The 13,386-nt window shown below is 37.7% G+C and overlaps 1 protein-coding gene across 1 annotated transcript in view; it reads left to right on the top strand.

Annotated features, from left to right (window-relative positions):
- The window catches only part of AIDA (axin interactor, dorsalization associated), an 87,219-nt gene that overhangs the window by 32,273 nt on the left and 41,560 nt on the right, over window positions 1–13,386 (top strand). Inside the window, exon 5 of the mRNA XM_007936949.2 lies at window positions 11,023–11,086. Within this exon, the coding sequence (XP_007935140.1) occupies window positions 11,023–11,086 (64 nt within the window). The remainder of the gene's footprint in view (window positions 1–11,022; window positions 11,087–13,386) is intronic.

The following is a 13,386-nucleotide window of genomic DNA, read 5'->3' as shown; positions in this document are numbered from 1 at the left end:
GTGGGTTTGAACCGCCAGCCTTCTGGTTAGCAGTCAAGTGCTTTAGCCACTATGCTACCAGTGCTCCGATCTCCTATAGCATCCTTAATAGAATTGCCCCATCTTCCTTCCGAGGAGTGGCTGGTGGGTTTGAACTGCCAGCCTTCTGGCTAGCAGTCAAGTGCCTTAGCCACTATGCTACCAGTGCCTAGCATACTACTATATAAATGACTAATTGACATTTATTGAGTTTAATTAATACTCACAATGACCAACCATGCTCCAGATCTAGAAAGGGTATTCTTATAATTTAAAAAACAGCACTTCTTAGTGAGATTTGAAAATAATAAGATTCTAGTTAGCTAGAAAAGGAAAACTATGGAGGGAATGAGTTATCATGTAATAATGTGGGCTTATACTTTATGGTAATTTAAATTTTCTTATGCAATTTCATATGCATTATTTATTTTAATTCTCTCATCAGTCTGAAGGAAAGGGTGTTCTCATTTTAGAATTGGACAAGCTTGGATTCAGAGTAGTTATGTGAATGCTGAACTCATATGGTGTAATTACAAGGCTAGGATTTTATTTCATACCTTCTAACTTTCTTCTTTTGCCACTTCCTTCTTGCTTATCAAACTTCAACTATACAGGTGCTCTGGTTACCTAGTGCTGCTTTGACAAGAATATACCACAAAATGGGATGGCCTTAAAAACAAGAGTTTATTCTTAAAATTTGGAGAATTTAAGTCCAAGTTCAAACTGCTGTAGGGGCTGGGTGAAAGCCCCTCAGTCTTGGGCTTCAGCTCTGCCTCCAGTTCCCAGCCCACTGAAGCTAGAGGCTTTTCTTCACTCAGACAGCTGCTGGCTGCTGAGGCTGAGAAGCCCAAGGTTGACAAAGAAAATGACACAGTCCCAATGTTACCAAACTACATGGCAGTCCATTAATTTAAGTCCATTTAAGTCCCAGGGTCTGCAGAGCATGGCAGACTGCTGAACAATGACATGGCTACCTACAGGGTCCAAGCGTGCCATAGGCTGGAGACCATTCCCAAGGCTTCTCCTTATATACAGGAAGCAGACCACATCCCAAAGGCAGCTACTCAGCTGCTTATGGTAGATCCCACCATGGAGTTGATTGCCAGTCTCGTCATGGGGAATAACTACCACCAGCTGCCCAGCCACTCAACCAGGCCCAGCCAAGTTTACACACAAACATAACTACCACAACAGGCCTTTCTGTTCTTGAACAAGCTGAACCAGTTCCTACCCCAGAGCCTTTGATATTGCTGTGTTGTTGTTTTTGTTGTTATGTGCCATTGAGTCCGACCTGACTCATAGTGACCCTCCTTGGGTTTCTGAGGCAGAATCACCATGGAAATAGATTGCCCAACCTTCCGTTTGAGGAGTGGCTGGTGGGTTTATACCACCAGCCTTCTGGTTAGCAGTCAAGTGCCTTGATGTTGCTATAGTCCATTCTCTAATACTTAAAAAGCCCATGCCACAGAGCTACTTACGGTTGGTTAGTCTCATTGGTCTTAGCTCAAATGTCTTTTAACAATTTCGTTTTGAAAGGCTTTCCCAGTCTACTATAGCTCAAATTCTGTTCCACTTATATAATCATTCTGCTTGTATCCTTAAACATTTATCATAATCTCACATTATCTTGTTACTTGTTGGCTTATTGATTATCTACCTTTCTTGACTAGGGTCTAAGATTCATTTTTAAGGACAAAAACCCATCTGTCTTGATCACCGCCGTATCTTTATTACATAAAACAGTGATTGGAACATTATGAATACTCATGCACATTTGTTGAAAAGAAGAGAGAAAGAAGAAGGAATGAAGAGTGTAAGAGCTGGAGGAAGAGAGAGAAAGATAAGAATGAATGATAATGTAGACACAAGTCTAGATTTGTCTCTCACAGGAGAATTTAGAAGAAGTATATCTAAGAAGTGTGATAAACAAAACAGTGATGGTCCCTGTTGAAATGAGTCGTGCAATTGCAATCCGCGCTCTTGGGATTTTCTCCTATGGGATGCTAATATGTTATACCCACGTTAGCTCTAAACTGCAGGACTCTAAAATCATCTCTAAACTGCAGGACTCTAAAATCATAGAAGCTGAATAAGTTGAGTAAAAAATCATGGGAGCCTTTGAATTTCCCAATTATTGCTGTTATTTCACTTTGATATAATCACAGGTAGTTAGTGGGAACCAATAAGCCAGAAATGAAGGATTTAATTACATACTAATAGTACCATTCCAGGAACTCTGGTGGTATAGTGCCTAAGGCATTTGACTGCTAACCAGAAGGCTGGAGGTTCAAACCCACCAGCCACTCACTGGAAGAAAGACTGGGCGATCTACTTCCACAGTTACGGCCTCAGAAACCCAAAGAGGGGTTGCTATGAGTCGGAATTGACTCAGTGGCAGTGAGTTTTTGTTAGTACCACTCCAGAGGTAGGCACAACTGTAGAACATCTTTCTTCAACTGTGCATGCCAAAATGTAATTACTAAAATATCTGTTGACAATGAGAACTTTTGTTTAAAGACTTCTCTTAAAGATAAATCTTTCTTGAGAGTTCCAGTATGATGGTGGAATAGGCAAAAAGATTGCACAGACCCTCTTCAACAAAGAAAAGTGGAACCAATTAAACCAGATATAGAAGGTAATTCTGGACCCCATAACTTTGAAGGGAAGGATATAGAAGTGGACTAAGCTCTAACTAGGAGAAGAATTTGCATGAAAACACCTAAAGAAGGAGACATAGGGAGCTGCGGTCTGGCAACGATCACGATGGCACAGACAGCTTGGATATTGCCAAGTGGTGGCAGGACCTAAGCATTACCCTAAAAATCAGCCCTGTTAGCCAGGGATTGCATGGAGACTTCTCTGATGGCTCTTATTACCCTCTCCTCCGATACTGTGTTTTTTTTTTTTTTCCTTATTTCTCTTTTTTTGGGTACTGCTCCGGTGTGATTACACAGTGTGTGTTTTTTATAAATTTTCTTTTAATTTTTTGATGGTTATTCAGCTATTATTTTTGTCTAACTGGGTGGGACACAGCAACAGTCCCCATAAAACACAACTATACCCACACCTCCTGCAGCTTCACTTTCTGAGTGAGATCCACCACTTCCTTCTCCACCAAAGCACCAACGATAAACAACCACCAAGAAGAGCCTAACTCAGACTTGGCTGCTTTTCACAAACAGTTAACAGAGATCTAAATACAACTAATCACATAGTCTTGGACACAACAGACCATCACAGTCCACACAAAGAAGCAGGATAAAGCAGGAGAAGGAGGGAGCCAGAATACAGACCCAGAACACATCCCTGAGGAAGAAGCAGCATTGGAACTCCTTGATAAGCAATTCAAAAGAATTATATTTAGGGATCTTCAAAGGATTGAGAGACAGATCAAGGAAAACACAGAGCCTTAGAATTTCAGAAGAAAATACAAGAATAAAATGACAAAATAAATGAAAAATTAGAAATTCTTCTAAATCTACAGATAGAAATCCAGAAGATTAATAGTAAATTGACAGAAATAGTTAACATATTGAAAGGGCAAAGAGTAGCATCGAATCAATGGAAGACAGAACTAATGAGATGGAAGACAAATACCTGAATACTTCTTTGGAAAGGGATCAGTCAGAAAAAAAGATCAAAACAAAATAAAGAAAGTCTAAGATTCATATGGGATACCATGAAAAGGAATAACCTATGTGTCATTGGAATTCCAGAACAGAAAGAGAAAAATAAAAGCACTGAGAAAATTGTTCAAGATTTTGTTGGAAGAGAACTTCCTTGATATGATAAAAGATGAGAATATATCCATTCAGGAAGTCCAACGAACTCCAAACAGGATAGACCCCAAAAGAAAATCACCAAGACTTATCATCATCAAACTCATCAAAACCAAAGACAAAGAAAGAATCCTGGAAGCAGCATAGGAAAAACAAAAAGTTACTTACAAAGGACAACCAGTAAGAATCAGCTCTGATTTCTCAGCAGAAACCATGCAAATGAGAAAGCAATGGGATGGTATATATAAAACCCTGAAAGAGAAAAATTTTCAACCAAGAATTATATACCTGGCAAAATTGTCCCTCAAATATGATGGTGCAATTAGGAGATTTCCAGGTGAAAAGAAATTAAGGGAATTTTTGAAAACCAGATCAACCTTATTGGAGATACCAAAGGGAATCCTTTGAACAGAGAACCAAAAATAGCAAAAAACAACTGACCATGAATACACAGATGACATAACCCAGAAACCACAGCTATGGTCATATCCAAAGTAAAATAAGCTTACAAGACTAAACAGGGAACCAGAGACATCAATTGGCAAATGAGGACAACATCAAACCAAAAAGAGGGAAAATACTGTGTAGTTACAGAATTTTTAAATGGTGAGCATGTCAAGAGAGTTGCAAGATAGAATGGATTGTTCTGAACTCGGGGAGAAAATTATAATAAATCACAGGCTTACCTCGAAGAAAAATGATAAACCTTCACATCGCAATAGAAAAGAGGACAAGCACAAATATTCAGCAAATACTAAAACAACTGTAACAAAGGAAATGATAACACGATTCATAAACATGATGAGGTCAGCACAGAAAATATGGAAGAAACAAACCAGGGACACTATGAAAAAACACATAACAAAATGACAGCAACCAATTCATACTTGTCAATAATAATACTGAATGTTAATGGATTAAATGCACCACTCAAGAGACAGAGAATTGCAGATTGGATAAGAAAACAAAACCCATCAATATGCTGTCTATAAGAGACACACCTTAGAGAGAAGGACAAAAATAGACTAAAAATCAAAGGTTGCAAAAAGATATATAAAGCAAATGGCAACTGTAAGAGAGCAGGAGTGGCAATATTAATTTCTGATCAAATTCACTTTAAGACAAAAACTACCATACGAGACAAGGAAGGACATGTATGTAATGATTAAAGGATCAATTGACCATGAGGATATAACCATAATAAATATCTATGGACCCAGTGAAAGAGCCCCAAAATACATATATCAGATTTTAAAAGAATTGAAAAGTCAAAAGGATGACTCCACAGTCATAGTGGGAAGCTTTTATACACCACTTTCAATGAAAGATAGAACTGAAAAGAATCTCGAACAAAGATGTAGAAGAGCTAAGCAGTACAATCCACCAGCTTGACCTTATAGACATCTACAGAGCTCTTCACCCAACAACAGCACAATATACATTCTTTTCCAATGCACATGGAACATTTTCCATGATAGATTATATGTTAGGGCATAAAGCAAGCCTTAAAAATTTAAAAACACTGAAATACTGCAAAGCATCTTCTCAGATCACAATGCTATCAAATTAGAAATCAACAATAGGAAGATCAACAGACTAAGAGTAAACACATGAAAACTGAACACCACCCTCATTAAGAAAGACTGAGTAAGAGAAGAAATAAAAAATGAAATTCAAAATTTCCTTGAATCAGACGAGAATGAAAACACAACCTACCAAAATCTTAGGGAACAGCAAAAGCAGTGATCAGAAGCCAGTTTATAGTAAGAAAGAGCCAAAATCAACACTTTAAACCAACATGTCCGACAATTAGAAAAAGAACAGCAAGAAAAGCCTCCAGTCACCAGAAGAAAGGAAATAATAAAGATTCAAGCAGAAATCAATGGAACAGAAAACAGAAGGGCAATAGAAAAAGTCAACAAGACCAGAGTTGGTTTTTTGAATAGATTAATAAAATTGACAAACCACTGGCAAATTTAACAAAGGAAAAGAGAATACAAATAACACAAATAAGAAACGAAATGAGTGACATCACAACAGAACCAACTGAAATAAAAAGGATGATGTCAGGATAGTATGAAGAACTGTACTCCAACAAACTTGAAAATCTGGAAGAAATGGATAGATTTCTGGATACATGCTACTTACCTAAACTAACACAGACTGACGTGGAAAAGTTGAACAGAGCCAAAACAAAAGAAGAAATTGAACAGGTCATAAAAAAAGTATCAACAAAAAAAAAGTGCTGGCCCAGAGGATTTCAACAGAGATTGTACCAAACATTCAGAGAAGAACTGACACCAATACTACTCAAATTATTCAAAAACATAGAAAAGGATGGAATCTTCCCTAATTCATTTTATGAACCAAGCATAACCTTGATACCAAAACCAGGCAAAAACATCACTCAAAAGGAAAACTGCAGACCAATATCCCTCATGAATGTAGATGCAAAAATCTTCAACAAGATCCTAACCAGTAGATTCCAACAACGTATCAAGAAAATCATTCATTAAGTTCAAATGAGGTTCATATCAGGTGTGCAAGGAACATCATCCACCACATAAATAAAACAAAGAAAAAGAACGACATGATCATATCAATTGATGAAGAAAAGGCATTTGATAAAACCCAACACCCATTTCTGATCAAAATTCTCAGCACAATGGGAATAGAAGGGACATTGCTCACCATAATAAAGGGCATCTATGCAGAATCTCTGGTGGCATAGTGCCTAAGGCACTTGACTGCTAACCAGATGGCTAGTGATTCAAACCCACCAGCCACTCCTCGGAAGAAAGATGGGACAATCTACTTCCATAGTGATACTGCCTTGGAATCCCATGGAGGGGTCGCTATGAGTCAGGTCTGACTCGACGGCACATAACAATAACAACAACATGCAAAACCAACAGCTAACATTTATTCTCTATGGAGAGAGACTGAAACCATTCCCCTTGCAAACAGGAACCAGACAAGGATGCCCTCTATCACCACTTCTATTCAACATTGTACTGGAAGTCTTAGCCAGGCCCGGCAAGAAAGAGAAATCAAAGGCATCCAAATTGGTAAGGAAGAAGTCAAACTATCCCTGTTTGCTGATGATATGATCCCATAGTTAGAAAACCCAAGAGCCTCAGTCAAAAATCTACTGGAACTAATTGAGAGATTTAGCATCATGGCAACATACAAGATCAGCATCTAAAAATCAGTTGGATTCCTCTACACCAGGAAAGAGATTGCTGAAAAAGAAATAAGGAAATCAATACCATTTACAATAGTTACAAAAAAAATAAAATACTTGGAAATAAATCTTATCAGGGACATAAAAGACCTGTATAAACAAAATGTAAAAAACTGCTTCAAGAAACCATAAGAGATGTACATAAATGGAAGAACATCCCAGGCTCGTGGATAGGAAGATTGAACATTGTGAAAATGTCAATTCTACCCAAAGCAATCTATATATTCAGTGCAATCCCAGTCCAGATCCCATCAACATTTTTTAAGGATATGGAAAAACCAGTCACTAACTTTATGTGGGAAGAAAAGAGACCTCGGATAAGCAAAGCACTATTGAAGAAGAACAACAAAGTAGGGGTCTCAGACTGCCGGATCTCAAAACCTACTGTACAGCCACAGTGGTTAAAACTGCCTGGTGTTGGTACAATGACAGACACATAGACCAGTGGAATAGAATTGAGACCCCAGAAATAGATCCTTCGACCTATGGTCAGCTGATCTTTGACAAAGGGCTGAAATCCATTAAATGGGGAAGAGAATGTTTGTGTAATAAATGGTGCTGGCAAAGCTGGATATCCATTGGCAGAACAATGAAACAAGATCTGTACCTCACACCATACACAAAAATGAACTCCAGATGGATCAAAGACTTAAATTTGAAACCCAAAACTATAGAGTTTGTCAAGGAAAAACTAGGGACAAATTTAGGGGCCCTAATATATGGCATAAATAGAATATCAAGTATAACCCAAGATGTACAAACAACAGAAGAGAAACTAGATGAATGGACTTTCTAAAAATCAAATTTTTATGTGCTTCCAAAGACTTCTCCAAAAGAGTCAAAAGAGAACATACAGCCTGGGAAAAAAATATTTAGCAATGAGATATCTGACAAGGGATTTTTCTCTAGAATTTATAGAAGACTGTAATATCTTAATAACAAAAAGACAATCCAATTAAAAAATGGGCAGAAGACATGAATAGACACTTCACCAAAGAGGATATTCAGGGAGCCAACAAACATATAAAGAAATGCTAACAATCATTAGGCATTGGAGACATGCAAATCAAAACAACAATCAGATACCATCTTGCACCAGGACTAGTAGCAAAGTTCAGCAAGACAGAAAATAACAAATGCTGGCAAGGATGCGGAGAGATTGGGACTCATACACTGCTGGCAGGACTGTCAAATGATATAACCACTGTGGAAAGCAGTATGGCGATTCCTTAAAAAGTTGGAATTAGAAATACCATTTAACCCAGCTATTCCATTACTAGGTATTTATCCTAAAGAAGTATGACAAGAACAGACGTATGCACACCCATGTTCATCACAGCACTATTTACAATAGCCAAAAGATGGGAACAACCTAGGTGTCCATCAGGAATGGATAATCAAACTTTGCTAAATACACACAATAGAATACTGTGCAACCCTAAAGAATAACGTATAATCTGCAAAACACCGCATAACATGGATGAACTTGGAGGACATTATGCTGAGTGAATAAGTGAATCACAGAAGGGCAAATATTGTATTAGTCCATTATTATAAAAGTCAAGGAAATGTTTCTATATGGAAAGACATTTTCCTTGTTAGTTACCAGGGGTGGGAATGGAGGGTAGGTAACACTGTTAGATAGGTAGAGACAAGTATTGATTTGGGTGAAGAGAAGGTAATGTACCAAATGTGAGTGATCAACATGGTGGCATTGAGGAAGAGGAAGACATAGAGAGAGGTACATTGGAGGTGCAGACAGCAAAGATGAACCCTTTTGCCCACACACTACTGTGTTGTCAGTGGAGGCAAACATGGATATACAGGTGGATAGGTGGGTGAAGAGGCTGAGATATATCTATGCTTTGGGGAGTGTACCCAGGACTATGTATAGGGTTGGCAGACAATGGTTCTACAAGTTTTTTTGTGTGTTCTATAAGAATTCTCAGGTATATAGTAGAGCTGACAAGGGACAAGGATGTAGTTACTTCTTGGCCACAGCCAGCTACCCAGGGGGAGTGAGTAGTAGTTGAACCTGTGGGCTTGGGACCATAGTCGCAGGGGACATCAAGCTCAATTGGCATAATATACTACACAAAACATTGTTCCACCTCCTACTTTGGCAAGTAGTGACTGGGATCTTAAAAGCTTGCAAGCAGCCATCTGGATGCAACGATGGGTCTCTCCTCATCCAGAGCAAAGAAGAATGAAGAAAACCAAAGATTCATGGAAAGAATTAGTCCTAGTGACTGGTATACCGTGCGATCCACAGCCTATACGAGTATGAGACTAGAAGAACTAGATGGTGCCCAGCTACTACTGTCAACCTCTTGGAGGGGAATCTGTGTAGGAGATCCTGGATAAAAAGTGAGAACAATGTGGAACAAAATTCAAAATCATTTGGGGAAAAAGGGGAGGCACCAAAACTTTGGCCCCTAGCTGCCCTTCAGATCTCAAATTGAACCCACACCTGTGGCTTCCAGCCAAACAAAAGATAAACATATAAGTTGAACATTTACCTGAGGTAGATACACTCCTTGGAGAGAACAATCGTGGGAGAAAGAAGGGCTGTTTAATGCACTGGGAGATAGCTCGGGGCAGGAGGGCATGGAGGGATGAACACAGGGAAGAGGGAACTATGGGGAGGAAGTGGGAGGGGAGCTGTTGCATTGTAGTAAATTGTAGTCAATGCCATGAGTCAAATTGTATGTGAACTGCTGAATGGAAAGTGAACTTGGTCTGTAAACTTTCACCCCATTCACAATTAAAAAAAAAGAGGGACATAATATCTAGTATTTCATTTTATTTAATGTAAGATCTCTTCAACACCTTACATATTTTCAATTACAATGTCCTTAAAAGACTGACAGTTAACTTTGTAGTATAATAAAGCCTTTTTAAAATACGGGATTTGTGAAAATGCCTTGATGTTAACGTATAAAACAAACAAACAAAATAGAAGGTAAATCCTTCTTTGTGTATGTATGGGTTTTATAATAAAATTGTAAGTTTTATGTATGTGTGTGTTTTATGTATATGTTGTTGGTGTTAGGTGCCGCTGAGTTTGTTCTGAGTCATGGTGACCCTGTTGTACAACAGAACAAAATACTGCCTGGTCCTGCGCCATACTCACAATCCTTGCTATGTGTGAGCCCATTATTGCAGCCACTATGTCCCTCCATCTCATTGAGGTTCTGCCCCTTTTCGCTGAGCTTCTACTTTACCAAGCATGATATTTTTCTCCAGAGATTGGTCCCTTCTTGACAACATGACCAAAGTATGAGAGATGAAGTCTAGAATGTATGTGAGTATGTACATATACATACATTCATATATATGTATCTATAATGCCTCTGGGTGATGCAAATTGTTAATGTGTTCAGCTGCTAGCTGAAAGGTTGGAATTTTGAGTCCACCTAGAAACACATCAGAAGAAAGACCTGGTGATATACTTCTAAAATAATACATTTTTCCATAAAAGGAGTCTAGAAATTAAAACTTTGCTACTATAAACTTTAATAGTTTGATGACATTGGGAAATCTACTTAGGACATAGAGTAAGATGTTTATAAACCTTTAATTGGTCGTCTTTGATGCCATTCGTTTCATTGAAATACTCCAGGAAAGAGGTATTTTCTTTCTCTGTGTATCCTGTGTCTCACTTAGGTCCTCGTACATAGAATTACTATTTTAGGGTTCAGTTTCCATGAGGGCTCTGAGACTTTAAAACTTACTCTCATTGGAGATCTGATAGTCTTCCAGATATACTGGGTACCTGGAATATATACTCTGAACATTTTCTTTTTGCTAAGACCTTCAATGGACAAGTGCATTGTGGCTCTGGAACGATGGTAAGGTTGGGAATTTTTAAAAGTAAGAATATGCTGAGTAAAATTAATTAAAAATTAGCCACGTTAAGATAAAATTTTTGTATGTGATTAATGGAACAATTCATACTTCTTTTTCTCTATTTTATTCTAGTCCTAAAGAATATTCTTACATATAATAAAGAATTTCCATTTGATGTTCAGCCTGTCCCATTAAGGTAAAATACATAACCTTACATTTGTTCTCTTATTTTATTCTCCTAATTTATAATGTTTTTTTTAGATAGATATATATATATTTTTCAAATTAGCATTAAATATCTTACCCGGGAAATGAGTAACCATGAGGCTTCACTAGTATATAGTTGTTTTTCTTTTCTTTTTCCATCTGTATTTGTAGAGTCTGTTTTTAATGCTTTCATCACATGTGTTTGTATAGGGTTGGCAGACAATGGTTCTGTAAGTTTATTTGTATGTTCTATAAGAATTCTCAGGTATATAGTAGAGCTGACAAGGGACAAGGTTGTATATATTCTTACATATAATTGTGTTGCATAGTGTTTATGTTAAATTTTTAGATAACTGGAAACATAATATACTTACAGTCATGCAACTCACAGTTTTTCACTCCTGCGTTGTGCTTCCCAGGCCTATTCATGTTAATATATATATTTATGAATTTTCTCTTATTTTCCATTGTTTCATGTTTCTTTCATTCTGTCAGTATCACTCTATCTTAGTTATTATGTCTTTGTAATAAATCTTGATATCTGATAGTAAAAATCTTCCACCTTTATTCTTTAGCATTGCCTTAGCAATTTTTTGGGCCTCTAAACTTCCTCAGAAGTTTTAAAGTTAGTCCAGTTGAAACTACTGAAATTTTTATTTGAATTGTGTTGAAACTATAATTTAGGGAAAACTAACATGTCTGCAGTATTGAATCTTCCAGTTGCCCATCTTTTGATAGATTTACTCCTAGATATGTGATGATGTTTTTCATGCCGTTGTAAATGGTGTGTTTTAATTGGAACGAGTGGAACTTTTAATTTGTTTATATTGACCTTGAATTCAAAGACCTTGCTAAATTCATTTATGAATTCTAGTAGTTTGCCTTTAGATGCTTTTGAAATTTCTATGTATGCAAATATGTCATCTGTAATAGACAGTTTTCTGTCCTCATTTTGAATCCTGATGTCCCGCTTTTTTCTTGCCTCATTTCATATGTATGTCAAACATACAGTATTACATTGAATAGGTGTGGTGATGGAAGTCATCTTTGTGTCGTTCTCAGCGTAAAAGATTACACTTTCAAAGATTACCGTTAAGTATGATGTTTGCTAAAAATTTTTTGTGAATACTTTTCCAGATGAAGAAAAATTCCCTTTTATTTCTAGCCTGCTAAGTTATTATCATAACTTGGTGTTAAATTATATCAAATACTATTGTTTTATGTTTGATCTTGATCAAGTGATTTTCTCCTTCCTTTCTGTTAATATGGTGAATTATAGTAATTTTTGGTGAAAATATAAACAGAAAAACCTCTTCCTGTTCTACAGTTTCTAGACATAATGATCAGTGACGTTGGTTAAATTCTTCACAGTGTGTCAATATTCTTGTTATTTCTGTTTTAGTTGTTTTACTTCCATTTACTTAATCATCCTGTCCCTCAACCTTCTCTTCTATGCTTTAAAATAGCTGTTGAACCTTTGGTCTTACATAGGTTATTACTAGTTTTTTAAGTAATTCCATATTCAGGCATGACAGTCATTATTGTTCAGGCTGAACTGTTACTTAATTTAAAGGTGACTTCAGGGGATCGTTTCAATTCAGGATTCGATGCGTAACTCAGGGATACAGTCTCAATAATCCAGCGAGTCTGGATTCTTTAAGTATTTGAAATTTTGTTCTACATTTTTCTCTCTTTTCATTAAGATTTCTTTCACCATGTTCCTTATCAGAACATTCAATAGTGGTAGCTGGGCACTGTGTGGTTCTTCTTGTCTCAAGGTGGAGGAGGAAGTGGTTCATGTAAATAATTAGTCATGTAGTCCAGTTCCTTCTCTGATTCTTGGGTCCCCTTCTTTCTCTTTTGTTCCAGATAAATAAAGACTAATAGTTGTATCCTAGATGATTATATATGGATTTGTAGCTCACTATTTGGCAGTCAGCTGCAGGGATCCAGGTGGGGAGAAGAAACCCAGGCACACCCAAAGCAGCAGGGTGGGAGAGCGGGAGAAAGGAAATAAAAGTCCCAGGAACTGGGACAGAGGAGCGGTCAGCCACAGGGATCCAGGTGAGGAGAGGGAACCCAGGCACAGGAGAGCAGAAAAAGGGGATTAAAAGTCCCAGGAACCGGGACAGAGGAGCTGTCAGCCGCAGGGATCCAGGTGAGGAGAGGGAACCCAGGCACACACAAAACAGCAGGGCAGGAGAGCAGGAGAAAGGGGATTAAAAGGCCCAGGAACGGGACAGAGGAGGAATCTGCCACAGGGACCCAGGTAAGGGTGGTATGAGTGGT

This window comes from Orycteropus afer, unplaced genomic scaffold, assembly GCF_000298275.1.
Source record: "Orycteropus afer afer isolate SDZICR_OR568_19922 unplaced genomic scaffold, OryAfe1.0 scaffold00039, whole genome shotgun sequence".
NCBI classification, from domain to species: Eukaryota; Metazoa; Chordata; class Mammalia; order Tubulidentata; family Orycteropodidae; genus Orycteropus; species Orycteropus afer.
Note: the sequence above shows the minus strand (reverse complement) of the source record. Positions and strands in the feature narration are given on the sequence as shown.